At 36.9% G+C, this 21944-nt stretch overlaps 1 protein-coding gene across 8 annotated transcripts in view; it reads right to left on the bottom strand.

Annotated features, from left to right (window-relative positions):
• The window catches only part of DPP8 (dipeptidyl peptidase 8), a 46430-nt gene extending 27255 nt beyond the window's left edge, over positions 1-19175 (bottom strand). For 4 of the 8 annotated variants that reach the window (XR_012507747.1, XM_045516832.2, XM_045516839.2 and 1 more), the window contains exons 1-5: positions 17100-18964; positions 14594-14863; positions 9686-9798; positions 4863-5036; positions 3712-3880 (exon numbers count right to left, since the gene is read on the bottom strand). Coding sequence is in view for 7 of the 8 variants with exons in the window: in XM_045516832.2 (XP_045372788.1) it covers positions 3712-3880; positions 4863-5036; positions 9686-9798; positions 14594-14863; positions 17100-17136 (763 nt within the window). In the remaining variant the exon portion in view is untranslated. The other 4 variants (XM_074366311.1, XM_010955375.3, XM_074366312.1 and 1 more) reach the window with 4 other exon arrangements.
• Positions 19176-21944: the final 2769 nt, after the last annotated feature.

The raw sequence follows: 21944 nt of genomic DNA, 5'->3' as shown, positions 1-21944 counted from the left end.
AAAAAACAAAAATAAAAACAAAACCCCCCACAAAGCCATGATTACATAAGATTTCACAGCATGGGGAAATGTTTATAATATACTTGAATTTTAAAAAGCATATTACTAAATGATATGCACGTTGTGATTCCCTTTATAAAAATGTTATACAAATATATACTTTTTAAAGTGTTGGAACATAAAACAAAATGTGGTTCTCTCCAAATAGTGAGACTATGGACAAGCTTTTTTAAAAAAACGCTTTATATTTTACAAAATCTTAAGTGTACCATTTATTTTTAAAAATGCATATACTTGTATAACCACACCCTATCCAGACACAGAATATTTCCAACACCCCAGAATGTTTTCTCATCCCCCTTCCCAGGCAAGATCCATGCCCACCCCAGAAGCAACCATTGATGTGACTTCTATCACTGTAGGTTAATAGTTTTGCATATTCTAGAATTTCATAGAAGTGAAATCATACAGTATACACTTTGTGGTTTGTTGCTGAGTGATATTCTACCATAGTTCTTTTACCTGTTCGTCTGTTAATGGATATCTGGGCAGCTTCTAGTGTTTGGCTATTATGAATAAAAATGCTATGATCATTTTTGTGTAAGAATCTTTGTGGATGCATGTTTTCAGTTCTGTTGAATAAAGACCTAAGAGTGGAATGGCTGGGTAGTACGCTTAGTGTGCACTTAAATTTGTAAGAAACTGGCACACAGTTTTCCAAAGTATTTGTATTATTTTCTACTCTTACTAGCAATGTATGAAAATTCCTCTCCAACATTTGGTCTTCTAAGGGATGTGCAGTAGGATCTCACAGTGATTTTAATTTTATAGGCGAGTTTCAATGTACTATCTTTCTTATCTGTATTTTCTATATATTGCCTGAAACAAATGCGCAATATAAACGAACATCCCCTTGTCCAAAAATTTTGAGTCCAGAAGTATTTAGAACTCAGATTGTGGAGGATTTTTCATATACTGTACATCTAACCACATAATTTGCCATGTCTCCAGCAGGGCAATGAAACACCTGTAATCAAATACACCAGTTTTCCCGCAGCAAACTTATGAATAGGCACGCTAAGAAGGATTAAGATTATAAATAGCCTCAGGTCAGTTCAGGTCAGGTTGTGCCACCAAATGAGTTTTTAGCACCAGCCTAATGAAAACTAAGTTCAGTTGTCAGAGTTTCTTGAATTTGGGAATTAATGAGATAGCCAAAACAGTGCTCAGTTTTCTTGGACCTTTGAACGACTCCAAAGCTATACCTTCCACACTGTTTTATATTTTGTTCTCCTTTAGATGTGAGAATAGGTCCCACTCATTTGTATCTCCCTATCACTTACTCAGACCTCAATTACTAAGATTTATCAGATGAATAAGTGGTATCAACCTTGTTCTCACAATAAGATATGTCATCTGCGTATTGGCTGGTATTATGTTACTTTAAAATTCCTCTATCATACTGGGCAGAGAATAAACATATGCACATGTGGACTGACTAAACCCATTCAAGGAGAACCTGCACATGGAACCTGCTGTGAATAAGAGTAAGAGTGATGATGCGTACTCTCTGCCTTCCTATCTAAACAAACATTAAGTAGCAGTTGCTCGGTAAAACACTTCACGAATATTAAGTCTCAGTAACAACCTTATGATATCATGCTACTAATTAACCTTTTTAGAGATGTGGAAGCAAAGAGCTAGGTTAAGTAACACTCAGAGAAACAGAGCTCAAGTGGTAGATGTGGGCCTCAAGCCCCGATACCCCAGTTCCAGACTGCATTTCTAACCGCTACACTAGTCCTGGAAATAATAAATATACCACATACCTACATGTACAGAAAAGAATAAAAACACTGCTATAGCATCCTGCAAGATTTCAGGGTTTCTACTTTAAATTGTGCCAATCTTCACAATAATCCTGTGTGGAAAACAATTCTACAGAAGATTAAAAAACATACAAACTGAAAAAAGAAAAAGCCTTCATTCTAACAGTTACTGTCAAAGCTTTGCAGTCTCAGCCTTTAAAGTAACTAGCTCATAGTGAGAGTTTAATGTTTGTTAAAAGCATGAACAAATGGTGAGGATTCCCAACCCCGATTTACCACTACCAGCCTAACCTGTCTACTGCCAGTGGTAGCTGTTCTGATTCCCTGACTACAAACGGAGACTCATTAAACACCAAAACATGTACTTTTTACTTAGAATTTTCCCTATTCCACCCCCTTTTCCTATCCTATGCTCTAGTTTCAGGCTATAAAGCCTGGAAAATTGCAACAGTCAAGCTTTGGTGTCCCAGTCTGTAGACTTGAACTTCTCATATATACATTGCACAAAATATCCAGAACAATTTCTCTATGACTCTGACCACACCACTCAACTGCTAAAAACATTTCAGTGAATCCCCGTATCATGATAAAGGCCATGTTCATTTACATGAGGTACAGTCTGTCCCTGTCCTGGCTCTTCTTATCTGCCAGCTTTATCTTTCCTCACATCTTGACTCATACCTCATGCTTTAGGACCAGAAGACTGCTTCTAATTCCTCACACACACCACAGGACCTTCTGCATCAAGCCCTTTCTCATGGAGTCCCCCTGCTTGCTGTGTACTGGCTAATGTACAGTCACCACTTAAGATCAGTTTAAGTGTCATCTCTACAGTGAAGCCTTTCCTGACATTTACTGCCTACCTCACTGGTGTTCTCATAACACCCCACGTTTTCCTCTTATCATCCTGTTTTGTTATTTATAATTTCCTTGAGGGCCAGGACTATATCTTATTCAATTCGGTACCTTTAGTTTCTGCCCGAGTGCCTGGCACATAGGAACTGGATCTATCTTTGTTGACTGTTCGAATAGTTAGAACAGGTTTCTTGACTCCTGATTCAGTGCTCTATCAGTGTAAAAAGTTCAGGAAGAGGCGGCTTCTATAACACTGATTATCCTAATGAAAAAGTGTTTACCGTCAATACACTATCATATTCTAAAATAATTTATTAAGATGCCCAATAAACCAGTTTTGTGGAACATTAGCTTATGCAAAAGTTGAACAAATAAATTTCTAGAGTGACTGTCCTTCATTATGCAGCTTCATCTTAAGGTCTATCTCATATGTTAAAAAAAAAAAAAAAAAGCAATACACTATTTCCCATCTTTATTTGTATGAAAGCTTTAGAGGAAAACATCCGTATATTTTCTGTGCTTTCAGTAGTGTGTAGCATTATTATAGTTAGTTTAATAAAAATTAAATGTTTCCACAATACACATAGTTCTACAAAGTTTTATTTTTCCTATTATGACAAAATAACCAAGTAGGCTCTCCAAAAAGGGGAGATAAATTTTTAGGTAGTTCTTACAATGTGTATTAGGTTTTTCTGTTTGTTTTCTTAAAAACAAGATTAACTTTTTTAATTAAAATTTTATTCTAATCAGAACAGTTGGGGAAATTCTGGCAGTCTTATTAGGCTAAAAGAATAATCATGCCAGAGGTGCTACTGTTATAAACTGAACATTAAAACAAGGCAGCATTATATAGGTGGTACATACCAGTTATCCTCTGTACTTTTGCTTTTTTTAATTTTAAAGATTTCAATTTAAAATATAAAGATCACCCAGCATGCTTCAATTTCAAAATGTAAGCAAAAGCAAGTTACATTTTAAAAATACTTTTCAGAAATGCAGATTTGAAGAACTTGAAAACCTGAATTACCATTGTGTACATAGGTGAGCCTCCTTTCTTCTCTCGTTACAATGTTGGATATCCAAATATCATTGCTATGTATAAAAGCGATCCAGTCTGGATCAGCCGGGCATAATTTTGGATCCATCCGAATGTTGGGACAACTAGTCTCCACTAAATTGGGCCGTAAGGGTTGTTGCTAGAAAAGTAAACAACATTTAAAGGCAAGTATCAGGCTGATACATACATACTTGTTTGCCAGCACCCTTCCTATAAAATGAATACTAATTCTGGTGGGGAGGGCATAGCTCAGTGGTAGACTGCGTGCCTAGCATGTGTGAGGTCCTGGGTTCAATCCTCAGTACCTCCATTAAAAAGATAAATAGAACTTAAAAAACCTTATTACCTCCCCCACAAAATAAAACAAACAAAAATTTTTCAAAAAATGAATACTAATTCCAAGTAAAATGTCAACTATGATAATTGGTCCCCAGCAAAATACATTTTCATATGCCTTAACTTATAAAGGACTCATTTTTTTTTAATATGAATTAATAAGAGAGGAAATAGAGACAATATTAGCGCACTTTACAAATTTTGTTGCCCAAGCTTATTAGTAGAGTAATTGTTATTTGTTATGTACTTTATTAAACTTATTTACTGACTATTTTATTTATTACATATTTCCAATTAATTTTGCTAGTATAAAACAGTTTGCTCAAAAAAATACAATGAAAGCCAGAATCATCACAATTCTATAGGAGGACTGTTCTAATATCACATAAAAAAATTGCCTGGAATAAAACCAAACATTTAAAACTGCTTATTATGATGAATTAAGCTTTTAGGGGAAACAAAAAGGAATTGCCTTGTGATTTCATTATCTTCCAAAACACCCCTCAGTACTTACTCAGAAAACGGGCACTGATGTCCTTTATTATCTCTGTCTACATAGAAACTGGTTTTAGCATTTTAAAAATCGTATACGAATGTCACTGAAAAAATTATTAACTCTTAAAACTGGAAATTTATACTCGTATTTCTTGTTTTCTTTACTACTAAATTAGTAGTAAACAATTGGTGGGTAAACATAATTTTTTGGTTTAATTATGTTTCTGATTTGGGTGCAAATAACCTTTAGGACCCAAAAATAGATTTAACAAGTAGTAATACCGACTTACAGTAAATCCTTGCGGCCCTCCATCTTTTACATGATAAATTCCACTACCAGCTTGAAACAGAAATGTTCCACTTCCTTGGTGATAATCGTAAGAAGCAATTCCAACTGTTCCAATGCGTTTTCTTTCTCTTAATAGTTCTTCTTCTCGAGAGTACATTCCATAGTCCAGTGTGGCCTAATGTAGAAGGAAAGAAAAGTCTCCTGTTCCAGTCTTCTGAGAGCTGGCTTTTTGCTTTTAGCACTGAAATCCTAATATGATTGAGTTTACATTTTGAGTGATCCCAAAATTTGCCAGCAACTCTAAGTAGATTAATTGTAGGAAGTCTGCCGAAAGATTTCTTGGTAAAGGGTCCCTAGATGATTACTGTATACATTAGAGAACAAGAATTAAGTATTGTCACCTTGGCTTGGCATTCAAGATGTTCAACAACTTAAATGGTAATTAAGCAGTTTTCATGCAGTTAGGAGCACAGGCTTTGAAATCAAGTGATTTGAATCTAGGCTTTGACCATTTCTAGAAGTCTGACTTTGGGCAAGTAGCTTAACTTCTTCAAAAGTAATTTTCCTAACTTTCAAAATAGTATTAAATCACCTACCTCAGCTTTGTGAAGATTAACTTAGAAAAAAATATGTAAAATGTTCAGCACATCGATTGGCACAGAGTGAAGCTCTCAAATATCAGCTGTCGTTAGTACCTTTCCACTATACCTACTGATGCTCCTGTTATAAAACCTTGGGTCAGGCTGGTCACATCACTGATGTAAAACCCAATATGTGGTGTTCTGCCTCCTGGCCTTTGTTCCATTTTCTCCCCTTGAAAGGCCATTTTTCTTTCTATCCATCCGAGTTTTACTAATGTTCCAAAACCTTAGACCTAATTCAACCTTGGCCAGGAAAGTTTCCTATGGTGATCTTTTCTCAGAAATTTATATCTAAGAGTTACTGTCTCTTTTACTCACTTGGCTATGGCTTTGTTTTTCACTATCTCTGACTAGAAACAGATTAAAAAAACAACAACAACAACTTGAGAGCAGAATCTGTGTCATTTTGTTTTCATACCTATAGCATCTGTTAAAATTGCTCTCAAAGAATATTTGTAATTAATGACTGACAACGAGGAGAGACTTTCCTAAGCTAAAAATATCATTTGATACATGTATAAATTTTAAAAAGGAATATAAAGAAAACAAATCTAGTAAGTGCTAGCTTAAAAAATTTACATCCACATCTTCCCTCACTAATAGTTCTTTATGATAAATGAAGGGTTAAATAAGGGAATGATAAATAAGGGAAACTATATAGTATATTTTTAAATAACTCATGGATTAAAGGGAAATAGAAAGTATTTTGAACTAAATGAAAATGAAAACTCAACATATCAAAACATATGCGCTGTAATTAATGTGGTACCTAAAGGTAAATTTGTAACACCAAGTGCCTATGTAAGAAAAAAAGAAAGGTCTCAAACTAGTGACCTCAGCTACCACCTTTTGAAATAAGAAAAAAGACCAAAAAGGAGCAGAAGAAAGGAAATAATAAAGTTCAGAGTATAAAACAATGAAATAGAAAAAAGAAAATGATAGAGAAAAATAAATGAAACCAAACTGATAAACCCTTAGCCAGACAGATCAGAAAAAAAAGGGGGTGGGTGGAGAAGACACAAATTACACAAAATATCAGGAATAAGAGAGGGATATCACCAAAGATTCTTCAGACATTAAAAAGCTTAGGAAATATTAAGAACTTTATGCCAATTCAATTACTTAGATGAAATGGAAACATTCCCAAACAGATACAAACAACCAAAGCTTCCTCAAAAAGAAATAACATAACTTCAATAGCACTATATCTAATGAAGAAACTGAATTTGTAGTTAAAAATTTTTCCACAAGGAAAACTACAGGTCCAGATAGCTTCACTACCAAACAAATTCTTCTAGAAAATTAGAAAGAAGGAAGTAACTCCCAACTTATTCTGTGGCTCACTTAACACTTAACAAAATCAGATAGACATGACAAGAACTCTACTGACCAATATCCCTCACGAACATGAACATTAAAAAAAATCTAAAAAAAATTTTAGCATATTGAATCCAACAATATTTAAAAGAATAATAAATTATAACCTAGTGGGCTTTTACCAGGAATGCAGGTTGATTTAACATTCAACAATCATGTGATATTTTACCATATTAACAAATTAAAAAAGAAAAATCCTATGATCTTTTTTCAAGACACACAAAAAATTTGACAAAATTCTGATAAAAACTCTAAGCAAATTAGAAACAGAAGGGAACTTCCTCAGCCTAAGAAAGGACATTTATGAGACACTTACAGCTAACAGACTTACAGGTAAAGGACTGACTGAGTCCTCTTAAGATCAGGAAGAAGACTAGAGCATCTGCTTTCATGACTTCTATTCAGCATCGTACTGGAATAGTTTGCCAGTACAATGAGGCAAGAAAAAGAGACAAAAGGCAACTATATTGGAAAGGATGAAGTCAAACTGTCAGTGTTTGCAGACAATATGACCGTTTGTATGGAAAAACCCAATGGAAGCTATTAAAAAACCTAGTGGAATTAATAAACGAGTTTAAGCAAGGTTGCAGGATATAAGAGCAATATACAAAACCAACTATATTTCTAAATACTAGCAATGAACACCAACCAGAAGCTGAAATTAGAAAACAAAACCATTTACAATAGAATAAAAAATATTAAATACTGAAGAGAGAAATCTTGTGAGAGACTGTGCAAGACTGGTTTGATTGCTGCCTGGAGGTGGGTGGGTAGCGGGGAATGAAAAAGGGTACAAGGAAACTCTGGGGGGTAATGACTGAGGTCATGATTTCACAGATATATATGTATGTCCAAATCTGTTAAATTGTACACTTTAATGTTTGCAATTTATTATACGTCAATTATATCTCAATAAAGCTTTAAAAAATGAAACCACATAAAGCACTAGATGAAAACATGGGTAAATTGTTTTATAAGTTGGGTGTAGGAAAACTGTCCTAAGACAGAAGACACAAATTCTAGAAGCAATACCAAAAAAGGTTGATAAATTTTATTACACAAAAATCTTTCAAGTGGTACTCACATACACCACAAAGAAAGTAAAAACACAAATGACAACCTTGGGAAAATATTTGCAAACTATATCACAGACAAAGGGTTAATTTCTCCAGTATATAAAAGACTCCTAAAAATGAAGAAAAAGACCAATCACCCCATAGAAAGATGCATTAGAGATATCAATAAACAATTTACAGAGAAAGAAATGCAAATAGCCTTTAACTATATAAAAAGATGATCAACTTTGCCTATAGCAGAAATGCAAATTAAACTAAACTGGGATACCATTTCCATCTATCGGATTGGCAAAAAATCCAAATGTGTGACCACATACTGTGTTGAAGAGTCTGTGGGAAAACACACACACTTATACTAATCTTCTTTGTATCGTTCCAGTTTTAGTGTATGTGCTGCCGAGGCAAGCATGAAAGGAGATTCTTATGCAGGATAAATGAGTAAAGACCTAGAAACAACTACCAACCCAGTAATAATGAGCATCTCTAGTACGCAGATCATGATATCTTAATACCAATTCCCCGTACAGGAACCAGGGCCCCTTAGAGAAATGGCTGATTCCAAGTGCGGGATAAGTAATGTGAAGATCATCATGAAACATCTTCATCATGCCAGAGAGCAAGAGAGCTATCAACTATCACCACGGTCATGTCAAAAGGATTTGACATGTCAAGTTGAAGGGGCTTCCATCAACCAAAATTAAGACAGTTCGTACAGTAAGAATAACTGTCAATGGATCAAAATAATCAGAGAAGTGGCGGTAGCGACTATGAGGGGGAACTGGCAAGGCTACAACGAAACACTAATGGCCAAGATTTGATAATTGTTGAAACTTGTTTACATGTGATTCTATTTTTGTATGGTTTGAAATTTTCCATAATAAAAGCTTAAAAAAAAAAACTTTGACTCACTAATTTGCAAACTATTCCATAAGAAAACTGCCATTATTTCAGTTCAACACACTGTTCTTAGAATAAAGAATTTTTGTTTTAAAGAAAAGTCACAAGCTTATGTAAAAAACATCCGTGATTTTGACGGACACAGTCAAAATGATTAGTTGTCATGGAAGTTACTTTTTTTTAATTAGGAGAAATATCACATTTTAGTTCATTTAGCCCAAACATGCTGTTCAGTAGTACTCAATGTAAAAATAATAAGTGAGAACCAAAAAAGCAAACAATCACACCCAAACTATCATCTTGTTCTTGGGATGTTTTCAATTATTTACATTTTGTCTAAAGACAAAATATTGAAGAAGAAACAAAAAAATTCTAACTTTTAATTTTACATAAATTGAATTATACTATTTAGAAACAAAAACAGAATTTAGTATCTTTATTTAACCCTTATGTTAGCGCTGTAACTAAATATTAGAACTACAAATTCAATTTAAAGATTTAAATAAAAAGCTTCCTGAAAATATATTACTTCTTTTACGTGAATAACTACAAAATGTGAGAACTACATAACTAGCAAGTTTGTAAAAGGGAAAGGTGGTTAAACAGGAAGAAGGCAGTTTTCATAAAAAAATCTGAATTGTAATATCCCTTAGCTTCAGATATTGACAACTAAATGAAATTTAAGGGCCATACATGCAAAATCATAAAAATGTTTTAATTCCTTTTGACTCATATCTGCTTTAAATATAAAACCCCAACTGAATTTCTGCCTCTAAATAAATGAAACATCTAAAAACTTATACCAAGTCAGAAATAACAATGTTTAATCCCACCTGAAAAAGATCCAAAAGAGGCTTCCAAGAGAGCATTAAGACTGCTGCTCTGTTGATGGTTTTGGGAATTTCAGAATAAAAGAGTGTATTTTCTCTGTTCTCACCAGACATAGCTTTAAAAGAAAAAAATCACTTTGTTATTTTTTAAAACTAGCAATCTATTACAACCATAGTAGTAAGTACATAACACCTTCTATGTGCTGCAAAATTTTGCACTCTATAGGACTTAACAATGAATGTTAACAAGTAGGAGATGCACACGCCACATACCATGGTAATTTTCTTCAATAAAACCCAGGCTTCACAGAAAAATCCTAAGATTTCCTTTTAATATTCAAATTTTAGTCCTTCTCAAAACATAAAAGTGTATAAAATGATGTAGTGACAAGTGTCATTTTTAGTTTTTTTTGAAAATTATGTCTTAAGTTGGCAAGTTAAGTTAATTAAGTTGGCAATAGACTCATTAGATTCCAAATGGGGGTGCTTTATGATAACTTCAGATTATTAAACTGCTTCTTTTTCTGAATCATTTAAAGTACCTATTTAGAAATATACACAGGTCTAATCGAATTTATAACTGAACTAAAAATGTTCTATAACTGTAATCACTAATACATTTCAAATGAAAGTATACTCATATTAAAACAACACAATCTGATGATACTTGATTTGCTAAAAGTATCTTTATCCTTTATTGTTAGGAATTGTGAAAGAGAGAGATCTATGCTACGTAGAAGATAGGCCTATTCTGTGAAATCATACAATAATTGAATGGGAAGATCACAGCAGTGGAGAATGAACTACATACGAAAAAAAAGAAGTAAGAAAAATACAGCATGGTTATCAAGATGTGAACCAAAGAAAACCCTTCAACCCTAAAAGGTACCAGAAAGGTATCACTTCCAAAAAAGCTCGGGGACAGTGAAGGAAGGAGAAAATAAATCACACAGGAAGGACAAAACCTGTCTCTAGAGGAACAAATCCTCAGCCTAGAGGTCCTGATAACGGCCGTGAAAGTAGTCTGTGGAAGGGCATGGTTAATTTCCATCCTAATCCCTGCAAAAGTTGGGGATGAGCTCCCACACATCCACAGCTTCTTTATCCCTTTATTTTCCTAAACATTTCTTAAGCATTTTTTAGTTTCTGTTGACTTTTGGGGTAAAAAGTTAGGTATCAACTGACATTTACTTCAGTACTTGATTTTGCCTTAAATCTATTTTGTATGTTCCAGGATAACTTTGTTACAGAATTCTTAAGACGGTAGTCACCTACCAATATCATCAATGATTTTACAAAATGTGATCACAGCCTCCTTAAGCCTTCTCCTTCTAAGAGACTTCAGCCTGCAAATATGAAAAAGCTGGTTCTCTTCTAGCCTCAAATGAGAGCCATTCCCCACAATCACTTCAGCTGCCCCTCTTGAAACTGCTCCCTGCTCCATAATGCCTTCCTTGGCTTCAACCATTATCAGTAAGGATTCCCAAGGCAGTCTACGAACACACCCCAGTTCTGCATAAAAACAAAATGGGCTTTTCTCATTGTTTCTTTCCTGATGACACACAGGTATTTACCGGTGTCCGAGGTCTGTTCAAAATTTTGAAACAATGGATTTATATGGAAAAAATTTTAAAATTCAGACAGATAGAAAAGACTTGAGCAAATGAAATGGCATGCAACTTTCTTGAAAAGCTCAACATGTTAAAGACTGTCAATTTTCCCTACCTTCATCTATAGATATAACATAATCCTAAAACAGTATAAATAGGATTGGGAGTAAAGAGCTTTACGAGCTACTTTTTACATTCTCACAGGAAAACAAGCAAACAAAAATAGTCAAGAGAAGTATGAGAAAGAGTGATGAAGGGTGACTAGTACTATCGAACAGTAAAACATCTAAAGCTATGATAATAATAATAGCAACAGCATAGTATTAGCACTTGATTTGACAGATCAACGGAACAAAACAAAGTCCAAAGTATATAAAGATTTTAAAAACACAATGAAATATGTAAAGATCGCAAAACATATAAATTGGAGTTGAGAAAGCCTTTCAAGATATGATGCAAAACTACATAAAAGGAAAAATTTAACTAGCAAAAACAAAAAATCACAAATTTCTACATGGCAAAGGCACTAAAGGCAAAAGACAAACTCAACTTCAGGGGGAAATACTACAGTGGGTTAATTCCCTTATTGTACAAAAAAATGCTTTAGGTCAAAAAGAAGAGCACACCCAACCCAACAAGAAAACAGACAATGATTACAAACAGATCAGTCATAGAAAAGGAAATACAAATGTCTTGTAAATATGTGAGGAGATGCTCAACCTCGCTCATAAGAGAAATACGAATTAAAACTACAGTGAAATATGGGGATTAATGTACAGCATGATGACTATAATTAACAATACTGTATTGCATATTTGAAAGTTGCTAAGAAAATAAATCTTAGAAGTTGTCATCAGAGAAAAATTTTTTTTATTAACTATGTGTGGTGACAGATGTTAACTGGATTTACTGCGGTGATCATTTAGCAATGTGTACGAATACTGAACCATTGAGTTGCACACATAAAACTAATATAATGTTAAATGTCAACTATACCTCAATTTAAAAAAATAATAATTTTTTGAAAACTACAAAGATGGACTAATGTTCACCAATCAGACTGAGAAAGATAAAGGTTGATTACTCACTATTGGTTCAAGTGTGGAGAAACAGATACCCTGAGACAATGCTGATAGGGATGTAAACCCTACAGTCTCATTGGAGGGGCAACTTGACAGTATTAGTAATATCAATGTCAGAATAGACACACTTTTTGACTCAGTAATTCCACTCTTTGGAATTACTCTTAGAAGTAAAGTCACACACAGACAAAACGATCTAGAAGTGAGATTCTCTGTCTCTTGTTTTGTAATAACAAAACAGAAAAACCTAAATGCCCATTATTAGAGGCCTAGTTAAGTAAAATATGGCACAATTACATAATGGAATATTCTGGAGTTGCTAGAAAATGAACCTATAATTACTGATGTAGACTTATGAAGAGAGTATCTCTTTTTAAAAAAACACATGAAACAGCTTTGGAGGAGGGGAGGAAACCTATTTTTAAAAACTTACTAAAGGCACAACAGGAGGTCAGTGCCCTCATACACGCCTCTGGCTACTCAGCCCTTCCTTCCCCATCCAAGCCCCAGCCATTCGACTCCACTCGGGCCACAGTTCCTCCAGGGTTCCCATCCCTCTCACATCCTTTTCTTCCTCACTCTACCAACCAGAAATTCATTCCCTTCAGGCTCCGAGTTAGGAAAATAAAATAGCCTGACTACAGGAAGGAAGCTCTAAGATTTATGGGCTTATGATTCTACTCAACTACTGTATGTGGAGAGAAACTCCCTTCTTTAAGCAGGTTTAATAGCAACATAAGCATTTCATGAAAGAGTTGTTTACAGATAAGAATTATGGATGGTACGGCTATAATTTTAAAACATTATACTAAATATAAGGTTTCCCCCCCTAATTATGCCCAAACTCTCTTCCAACCACTGCCTGAATTAACAATTATGGATGGGCTTCCCTTTCCTTTCTTTCTTTTTTTTTTTTCCCCAGGTGGGGAGGGAAATAAGTAGATGGGCTTTTCCTATACAGCTTCTCCAATCTGAGGAAAATTTGATTTTTTTGCCTCCTTAAAAGCCTTAACGTAAGTTTCTTGAGAAATATATATACATATATATATATATGTATATATATAATCTACTCAAATGACGTATCTAAATATTTTAGCATCAATAAATCTCTCAATAAATATGTATTCAATGAGCAACAAGGAATAGGCTCTTGAGATTTAAGCTAATAATAATACAAATAATAATTACCAGCTGGTGAATGACAGGCAGTGTACTGTAACTTACAACTATTATTTCTAATCCTAAAAATAAATATTTGTAATGTGACAGTTGCTTGGGTGATGGGAATGCGGTCTAAAAATTGTTTTCTTTTTCTTTCCCTTTCTAGGTTTCCTTCTTCAAACTAACCATAGTAAAACTTGATTTGGTTATACAAACACAGCATTGAGTTTATTAACATTTGAGTTTGGAAGTGTTTTCATGTAAAATGTTTAGTACTTACAACAATCCTCTGAGATAGATATTAATCCTCATTTGATAGATAAGGAAACTTGAGACCCACAGGGTAAATAAGGTACCCATGGACTGAGCGCAGGTCTTCTGATTTCAAGACTGGCTCTTTATTCACTGCTTTATATCTATTACGTGCTAGCTTAGTCATTTCTTTCAATCCTAAGCTGTGCCTAGGCAAGGTAGTTGCTCAAGATTTATAACCTTTTTTATTACCTTTATTACCTTTTACTGTGACATCTTAATAAAGCATTTAAGGTACATAAACAAACAAGTGAATCAGAAAAAGAAGTCAATCAGTGATGTAATTATTTAATTTAGACAAATCTTAAATCTGGAGTGAATGGGCTCAGGAAGAAGAGACCAAGAACAGCCTTGTTTTTTTAAAAAAAAAAAAAAAAAAAAAAGAGATGCAATTGTTAAGCGTGGGAACAAACTACTGGTTTTATTATGTTCCTAACCTGACCATTCCTACGGGAAGGCATTTTGAACTAGCTTTAGGAAGAAGCAATATCTAGCACCTCTAACTTTGACTTTGAAAGTAAGATCATGATCAATCCATGATTTGTTACCTGGAAGTGAAAATATAATGGGACAAAACAAATAAAAGAGCACTAAAACTGAAGTTCTTCAAATCAGCTTTTTTTCCTTTAATGGAACCATTACTGATTCATTAATTTATTCACCAAAATTTGAGTGCCAATTGCATCTAGCCTCTAAGTTTGAATTAAGAAAGCATTTCCTTTCAGAAACCATGACTTCATACTCACCAAGGTAATAGATCCTGTCTGAATGCGGCCCATCTGGATCATTCCTCTTTACAAACATAAAATCATGAGGTGCCTTAGCCATCATGTAGCCATGATATTTTCTGGTATCAGCAAGGAGCTTTTTAAGCTGACTCCAGGAATATCGCTCAACATAAAATGGCTCCAGTTTAGGCCGATCCTGTGATTCAACATTCTCCTCACACTCTGCAGTTTCAAAGATCTCAACACCCAGCTGTTCTGTTTCCATCGCTGCTGCCATGTTGCATTTTCCTAGAAAAAGAAGGCACATGAAGTTCACAGGTCTGCCTTCTCATATGAATCAGAATGACAGTCTGACAGGGCCCTCCCACCAAAAAAAGGAAAGAAAAAAAATGCTTTTCAGTAGTTGCAATGAAACCTAGTAAGGCAATAACTCCCCCTTCTGTGTTCATTTCAAAAGTGAGATTTTTTTTTTTTAATTGAGGTCATGTCTATTTCACAGTGACTATAAACCCCTTTGGTAACTTTCATAAGAGGCTCTCCTTAGGTATCTCTTGCCAAAATTCCTTTTTCTTTCCCACACTGGAAGGAAACAGGCCACATGCCAGTTGGCTGCTATGCTCCTTCCACGAGTTTGTCAATACCGAAGCTAAGTATGCCAAGGGAGTTAAGTGTTTTTGCACTTTAAAAAAGTAACACACCTGATAAACGTGGACTTCTTCAGCTAACAGAAATAATCATGGCAAATTAGAACAGTAATAAAATTGTTGCAAACAATGTACTTGTAATAATCTTCCTAGGTCACTTACCCAAGATAATATAAATACTGTTTCCTTTTAAGTGGGACTCCAAAACAACAAAAGACCTAACTGGCTGCTACATTTTTCCCTTGTCGTTTGCTTCTCCCTAGAAATCATTCCTTTCTGATGATCCCTTGTGGTAACTCTACACTATAAGGAATCTATGTGACTATTATTACAGAGTATACAACTTTTATTCTCATGATTAAGTGAGAGGGAAAAAAAGATACCATCTTCAAGTGGCTTTAGGTGAAGCGGTTTATGCAGAAAGCATTTAATGTTTGTACTATCAATATTTTGATAAAAGTCTGAACTCAGTTTATGCATTCAACTCCAAAACAGTGTTAATATTTCATCTACTAATCATGTTTCTTTCATTTTGCAAATCCAGAAGAGGATTATTTTTCCTTTATCTATTTTAATATTTAAATGTAACAGGTGCAAAGTGTCAGAGAAAACAACAAGTAGTGTTATCATAAGCCACTGTCTGGTATTCTGACATGCATTATTCATAACACTACCAAAAAGGAACAACATGAACAGAAATTCTAGGGCAACTTGCTCTTTTTCAACTAATAAATGTCAAAAACATGTGGACTTGGAAGATTAAACTAGATTACATTTGTGTAACCAATTCAGATAATTATTAACTACTGCTACAACAAAAATCAATACATGGCTGAATATTTAACATGATGTCTTTTTTAAAGCTTAGTTTCACAAGTTGACAGAGTTCATGGTAACTACCAACCACAGAGAAAAAGTAATTAGCAGGTGTGGGTTGTGAATTAGTCCATCACTGTGCTGTACGGCATATAAGATGAACAGAACTGTGTGGCCTGGATACTGTGTCTTTTTTCAAGCTACGGTGAACTACACTACCATTTCCAATGTAACAGTAGCAAGAGCAGCCAGAAAACCCACTCAAGAGTTCCATAAGTATACAACTTGTAATATTATTACAACTGGGCATTTACCGCCAGTGATTGAACCCAAACAGCTCAAAAGAGAAAAAGTCATTTAGCTCAACTGGTACTCAGTACACTGATAGTAAGTAGCAGTATGTGATAATAGTCGTTTGCTGATCTAAAAGCTGATGGAGGTCGGTTTCTATCAAATATGTCAGTGGATCTACTTTGATTCGTAACAGAGTGAGGGGCAGGTAAGAGAAGAGATATAAATTGGGCTTATTTTTCTCAACTTCCCTTGTGTTAAAATCATCTCCAAACCACTGCTGGAAACAATTGGTCTAGGGGGATAAAACAGAGAAGCTCAGCCCACAGACCTCCCAAGCTTACTGCCGATTCTTGAGTCATCATTAACGTGACATCTCTCCTCCATGAAAGTTGCATTAGCTTGTGTATAAGCAAAATTATCTAGTATTCCTAAATTGTATTAGGTCTCTAGACTACTTCTCTCTCTACATACATACACAAATTGTACAGTTCAAATAACACTACTATTCTCTATTTTATGATAAATGTATGTCCTGCATTTCCTAGGATAGACCTGATACTATATAATTTTAGTAATTTACACAAACGGGTAACCAAATGATTTAAGTTCCAGATTTCCTTAACACCTTATGCACAAATGCATTCTCAAAATATGCGACCCAAGTTGTCCAATTTCAAAAATTATAAAACAGGTCATCACCCATTCTCCGCACCATGCATGTTTCACTGCCCCACCTATCTCTTCACTTTGGGCCCTTCCGTGGTGCCTACCTGATTGTATTTTCATCTGCTCAGATCTCTTCCACATTCAAAGAGATCTTTTTCAAGTGACTCAACTTCAAGCATAGATCCCTCTGCTCATCCTGCTCTCTTCTCACAGGAGTCTTTCCTTTTCTCACCATCCAATCCTGCTCACCAGGATAATGAAATACAATATAAGGCTGTTGATCATTATTAAAATGGATCACATGTGGCCAAAAAAAAAAAAAAAAATTAAACCTAAAGTCTCAAGCAGTACTTAAAACTGATGCATAAATATTTTTTTCTGGTATAATGCCTGAATTATTTTGTATCTGCATTTTCGTTATGAAAATTGTAATTTTATTTCAGAAGTGTATAACCCAATTTACTCAAAAGAATATCCGAACAGCAGTGTAAATCCTGACATCGACAAACGTTAAAAGCAAAATTATGGAAGACCTTTAAAAAATATAAAAGGCATACAGATGAGAGGTTACTCAGTGGCTATTGCAAATCCTCAAAAACGACAGATGATTAACATAATTTATTTCTATGTGCCTAGTCCTGTTCTTCTGCCTTTTACATTAATAATACATTTGTATTACTTTACAGAATACATAATCAAGCTGGTTGGAGATATAATAGATTCAGTAGAATAACCAGGAAGAATTATAGAACAGGCCATTTTTGTGGAAAGAGCACTTGCAGTTAACAAGATTTTCACAAGATAAAGTATGTACTATCCATTTTCATTGCATCGCATTTTTGCTTCTTTCCTTTCCACAAATATCCTGAAAATAATCAAACTAGGTGACTTTTCCAGAAAAGGAAGTGTTGAGTTTGTTCAAATTCTGGCTGAGTAAAAGAAAAGAAATTTTTTAAAAAAGCAGGATGTGTGATTGTACCTGTTACTCTGTTATCAGTTTTAATTCTGCGCTCTCGTAGCCCAAATAGGCGATGGAGAGAGATGTGGTGAGAACAGCTCAGTGGTAAATGGAGGGGAAAAGGTGAAGCTGTGCTAGCACAGTAACAATGGAGTAAGACGTCAAGGCACCTTCCCACGCATTAAGCCTTCATTCAGAGAAGAGCATGTTGGGTTAGAAAACAGCTTCAGGACTCTTGAATTTGGATCCACTCAAATGTCATTCCTTAATTTTTAATCCAGGAGCCAGTCTGTCCACTTAAACACCCCAAACCACGTTGAAGCCTAGCTATTTCACTCGCCAGGGTTCACAGCTAGTTGAGGGTTCATTATCACAAAGTGGGCAAAGATCTTGAAAGCTAGAATGAGTAAGAGGAGAGGTGCAGAAGAGAATGTGGAGAAGGGGGCTTGGGGGGGGGGATGCCAAAACTTAGAAGAAAAGTGCGTGAAGGGAAAGGTTTGAAAAAAGAAAGGAAAGTACCTATCCTTCCCCGGTTGGGTGAAATAGAATGAAAAGAGGCCAGTGACCAAGGAGGGAATCGAGCTAGAGTGGGACAGTAGAAAGGACACCAGCTGGGAAACCAGAAAATCTCAGTCCGAATCCGATCTGCCACAATCGGACTTTAGGCAAATCCCTTCGCCTCTGTGGGCTTCCGTTTCTCATCTGTAAGCCCGGACAGTACCCGGCTCCCAACCCCAGCAAGGCTCAATTAAAATAACGGACGTGGAGGTCCGGAGGCCAGCACCCAGCGCTCCGGGGGCGCCCAGTGAACGTTGGCTGACTCGGAATGTCAGAGCCTCGGCTCTTCCGGCAAGTGGGGCCCCGCCACCGGCTCTGGCCCGCGCACGGCGGCGCGCCGGATAAACCGCAGAGCGGGCTAACCGGGAGAACGCGCCGGGCGGCCCCTCGGAGAGGCCCGGGTGGGCTGGGGCCCAGGCCTTGCGGGCGAAGGGGAAGGGGAGGGGGCGGATACTGCACCTTCCCCCCCGGCCCCGCCCGGACCGTCCCGACGCGCGCTACGAAGCGGGCCTGCGCCGCTTCATGCCGCGCCGCCTCCACTCCCGACCCGGCTGCAGCGGCTTCCTCCGCGACGGCGCCGGTGGTAACCGAAGCGGTGAACGCGGCACTTAAAGGCGGCGGCGGCGGCAGCGGCTCCAGCACTTCCGGTTTCTTGCGAGCCGCCCTCCGACCAGGCAAAGCGCAACGGGGCCAAGAAGGACTTCGTTCTCTGCCAGTCGGGGTCCTTTACGACAGGGCCGTCTAGTGGCCGGAGGAGCGAACGAGGCGAGGGAAGGAGACTAGTCGAGAGTGGGGGACAGATGAAATACACAAAGGGGCAATGACTTGCTGCAAATCGCAGGACGAATTGTGGCGCGTCTCTACTCACCTGTTTTTTTCGTTCAACAAATATATATTGAGGGCCTCCTATGTGCCAGGCGGAGTAGTAGACGCTGAGATTAGAGCAAGGAGCAAGCCAGGCAAAAGTCCCTGTCCCTTCATGGAGAGGACATGGAGAAGGAAGCAACCACCGCCTTGGGGATCTTCTGGGTATCTCATTTTTATGGTGAGAAAACCTGGCTTTAGTACTAATTAATGACCTTCAGCAGGTCAGTCAATCTCCTTGAGCCATGGTTTCTTTATCTGTGAAAAAGATAAAATAACGTCACTAAATTGCAATTAAGGAAAACCATGTGTATCACACAAACACATAAAGATGAAGAAAGTGGGGCCCAGGACGGGGAATTGAGTGACTGGCTAGCATCAGAACCGGAGGCAGATCCCCAGACTCACAATTTATTTTCTGTTCTGCACCATACATTGGCTGAGAGAAAGAGAAAAATGAAGCCTAGTGAGATGACTGGGAAAGTGCCACGTGTAGAACAAAACAGTGGACAAGCTGGGTCTTCCCTATTCTCTGTTATTACAAGGAACCATGTGTCAGAGGTGTGTGTCATTAGGGTTTATTATGACACCACTAGTGAAAGATAATTTGGGTACCAAGTTTCACTCATCAGTATGTAATTATCCACTCTGAGGTTAAATGAGTTCTTGCTTAATGAGTTCTTAAATTGAATTCCTCTGAAAGTAAAGGTACAGTCACGTTTTACTGGGACTCCTCTATGAATTTCCTGCAAAAAACAAAGCACCCAAAAGTAGGTTTTAAGGCTATGAATGCACATGCTCATGCTAACAAAATGCAATGAAACATCTTGTACTTCATTTCATTCATCCAAATGTTTCCTGAATCTCTGCCATGTGCCTGTCACTGTTCCAAGTACTGGGGCTACAACAGTGAACGAAGTCGGCAAAATCCCTGTCTTTGTGCAGTTTACATTCTAATAAGAGGAAACAGACCTCCCTGAAAGCAAACAAACAGAAAATATATAATTTTATGGATTTAAAAAATGAGCCCCAGAGAGGTAAAGGATTTAAAGTCACATCCTAATTATGAATTGAACTAGCATTGAATTCAGATTTCTTGGTTTTCATATCTTATTTTCTCTTTTTATGCAGAGTTTAAAAGCCTCTAACCCTGAGAAAGCTGTAGAGGAACATCTCACACAGCCACGCACCCTGGCAACTTTGCACGTATCCACAGAGGCCTCCAAGGCAAAGGCTTGAACTGAAACTTATCTGAGACTTAGCAGAAGGCTTTGTGATCTTTCCACAACTGGAAAGAACCACAGACTTATGAGGGAAGACCTTGAGGCAATCTCTCCTGGGAGGTTGTCCGGAGGCAGGTTCTGATGAGGTGTGCGCTTTCTGCCCCACCCCCATCACAAAAGAGTTGAGAATATAAAAACCTCTTAGTTACAGTCTTAAATTGTCTCCTCAGTATCCAGATTTCCCAAAACTTACAGTGCATCCATCTGGCTCCTTTTACTTCATTAGTGTCCTTTTTCTCATGTGGGACAAGGACCACCGGCAGCTGGTACCTTGATGCATTCTTCCCTTTGTTATATATGTAAGTAATAAACTGAGGAATGCAGTGGCTCGTTGTATCTTTACTGGCTGGATCCATCAGGACTGGCCTTGCCAAACTTGTGTGTGTGCTTGACAAAGCCTAGCTTTATGCTGCCCTGCACTCTAGGAACTCCTCAGGAGAAGGCACATGAGGTCTGAATAAATAGTAGAGAGGGATTGATACAAATCTGTCCCTGCCATAAACTGAAACAAATCACAAAGCATCATGAAACAGTCATATTCTGACATAATGAACAACAGGCAGGTAAGTGTGAATGAAAATGAGGGTGGTAAGGCCAAGTGAGGACCATTCCTGGGGAACCGTGGGCTGCATCCCGCAATCAGTGCCTATTTGAAGGAATCAGGCCCCCATCCAGTTCTGGCCTCATGTTTTAGAGACAGCTTTCCACACTGGACCTCATCAGAGACCAACCTGTCTCACAGTTCTGCATCTAACAGTCCCATGATCTTCAGGCAGTGGTACTTCTGCTCAGGTACTCATGGGTCAGATCATGGACTCCTGGAGTCAGGAAGGCCTGGGTTCACATCCTGGCTCCTCTCCTTCCTAACAGTGCAATATAGGGCTTTTCTAAGTTTGATTTCTCTCATCTGATTTCTCCCCCCTTCTCTATTTGGAAAAATTTTATTTAGTCTGTATATTATTCCAAATATTTTCTGTCTTGAATGTGCAGCTGGGCTTAAAAGAGAACAGTCTGACGTTTCTGTTTTCTAATCCCAAAGTTATAACTCCCAGGAAACGATTGCCTAATGCTAGCTCCCTATATTGGGAAGGATCAAGGGTCACAAAGGAAGAAAACAAAAACATAAGTTGCTTCCCACTTCCCAGTATCTTACCACTAGATAAAGTTGTAAAAGAAATTTTTGTATTTTTTATCAAAAATATTTTCAGTATTGCTAGTTTCTTTTTCACCATTTTACACAGCTGTAGAGTTTTCCCACTGAGTTGTCGTACCGCAATTCATTTGGC

Source organism: Camelus bactrianus, chromosome 6 (assembly GCF_048773025.1).
Source record: "Camelus bactrianus isolate YW-2024 breed Bactrian camel chromosome 6, ASM4877302v1, whole genome shotgun sequence".
In the NCBI taxonomy this organism is placed as follows: Eukaryota; Metazoa; Chordata; class Mammalia; order Artiodactyla; family Camelidae; genus Camelus; species Camelus bactrianus.
The sequence above is the reverse complement of the archived record's forward strand: the minus strand, read 5'-3'. Positions and strand labels throughout refer to the sequence as shown.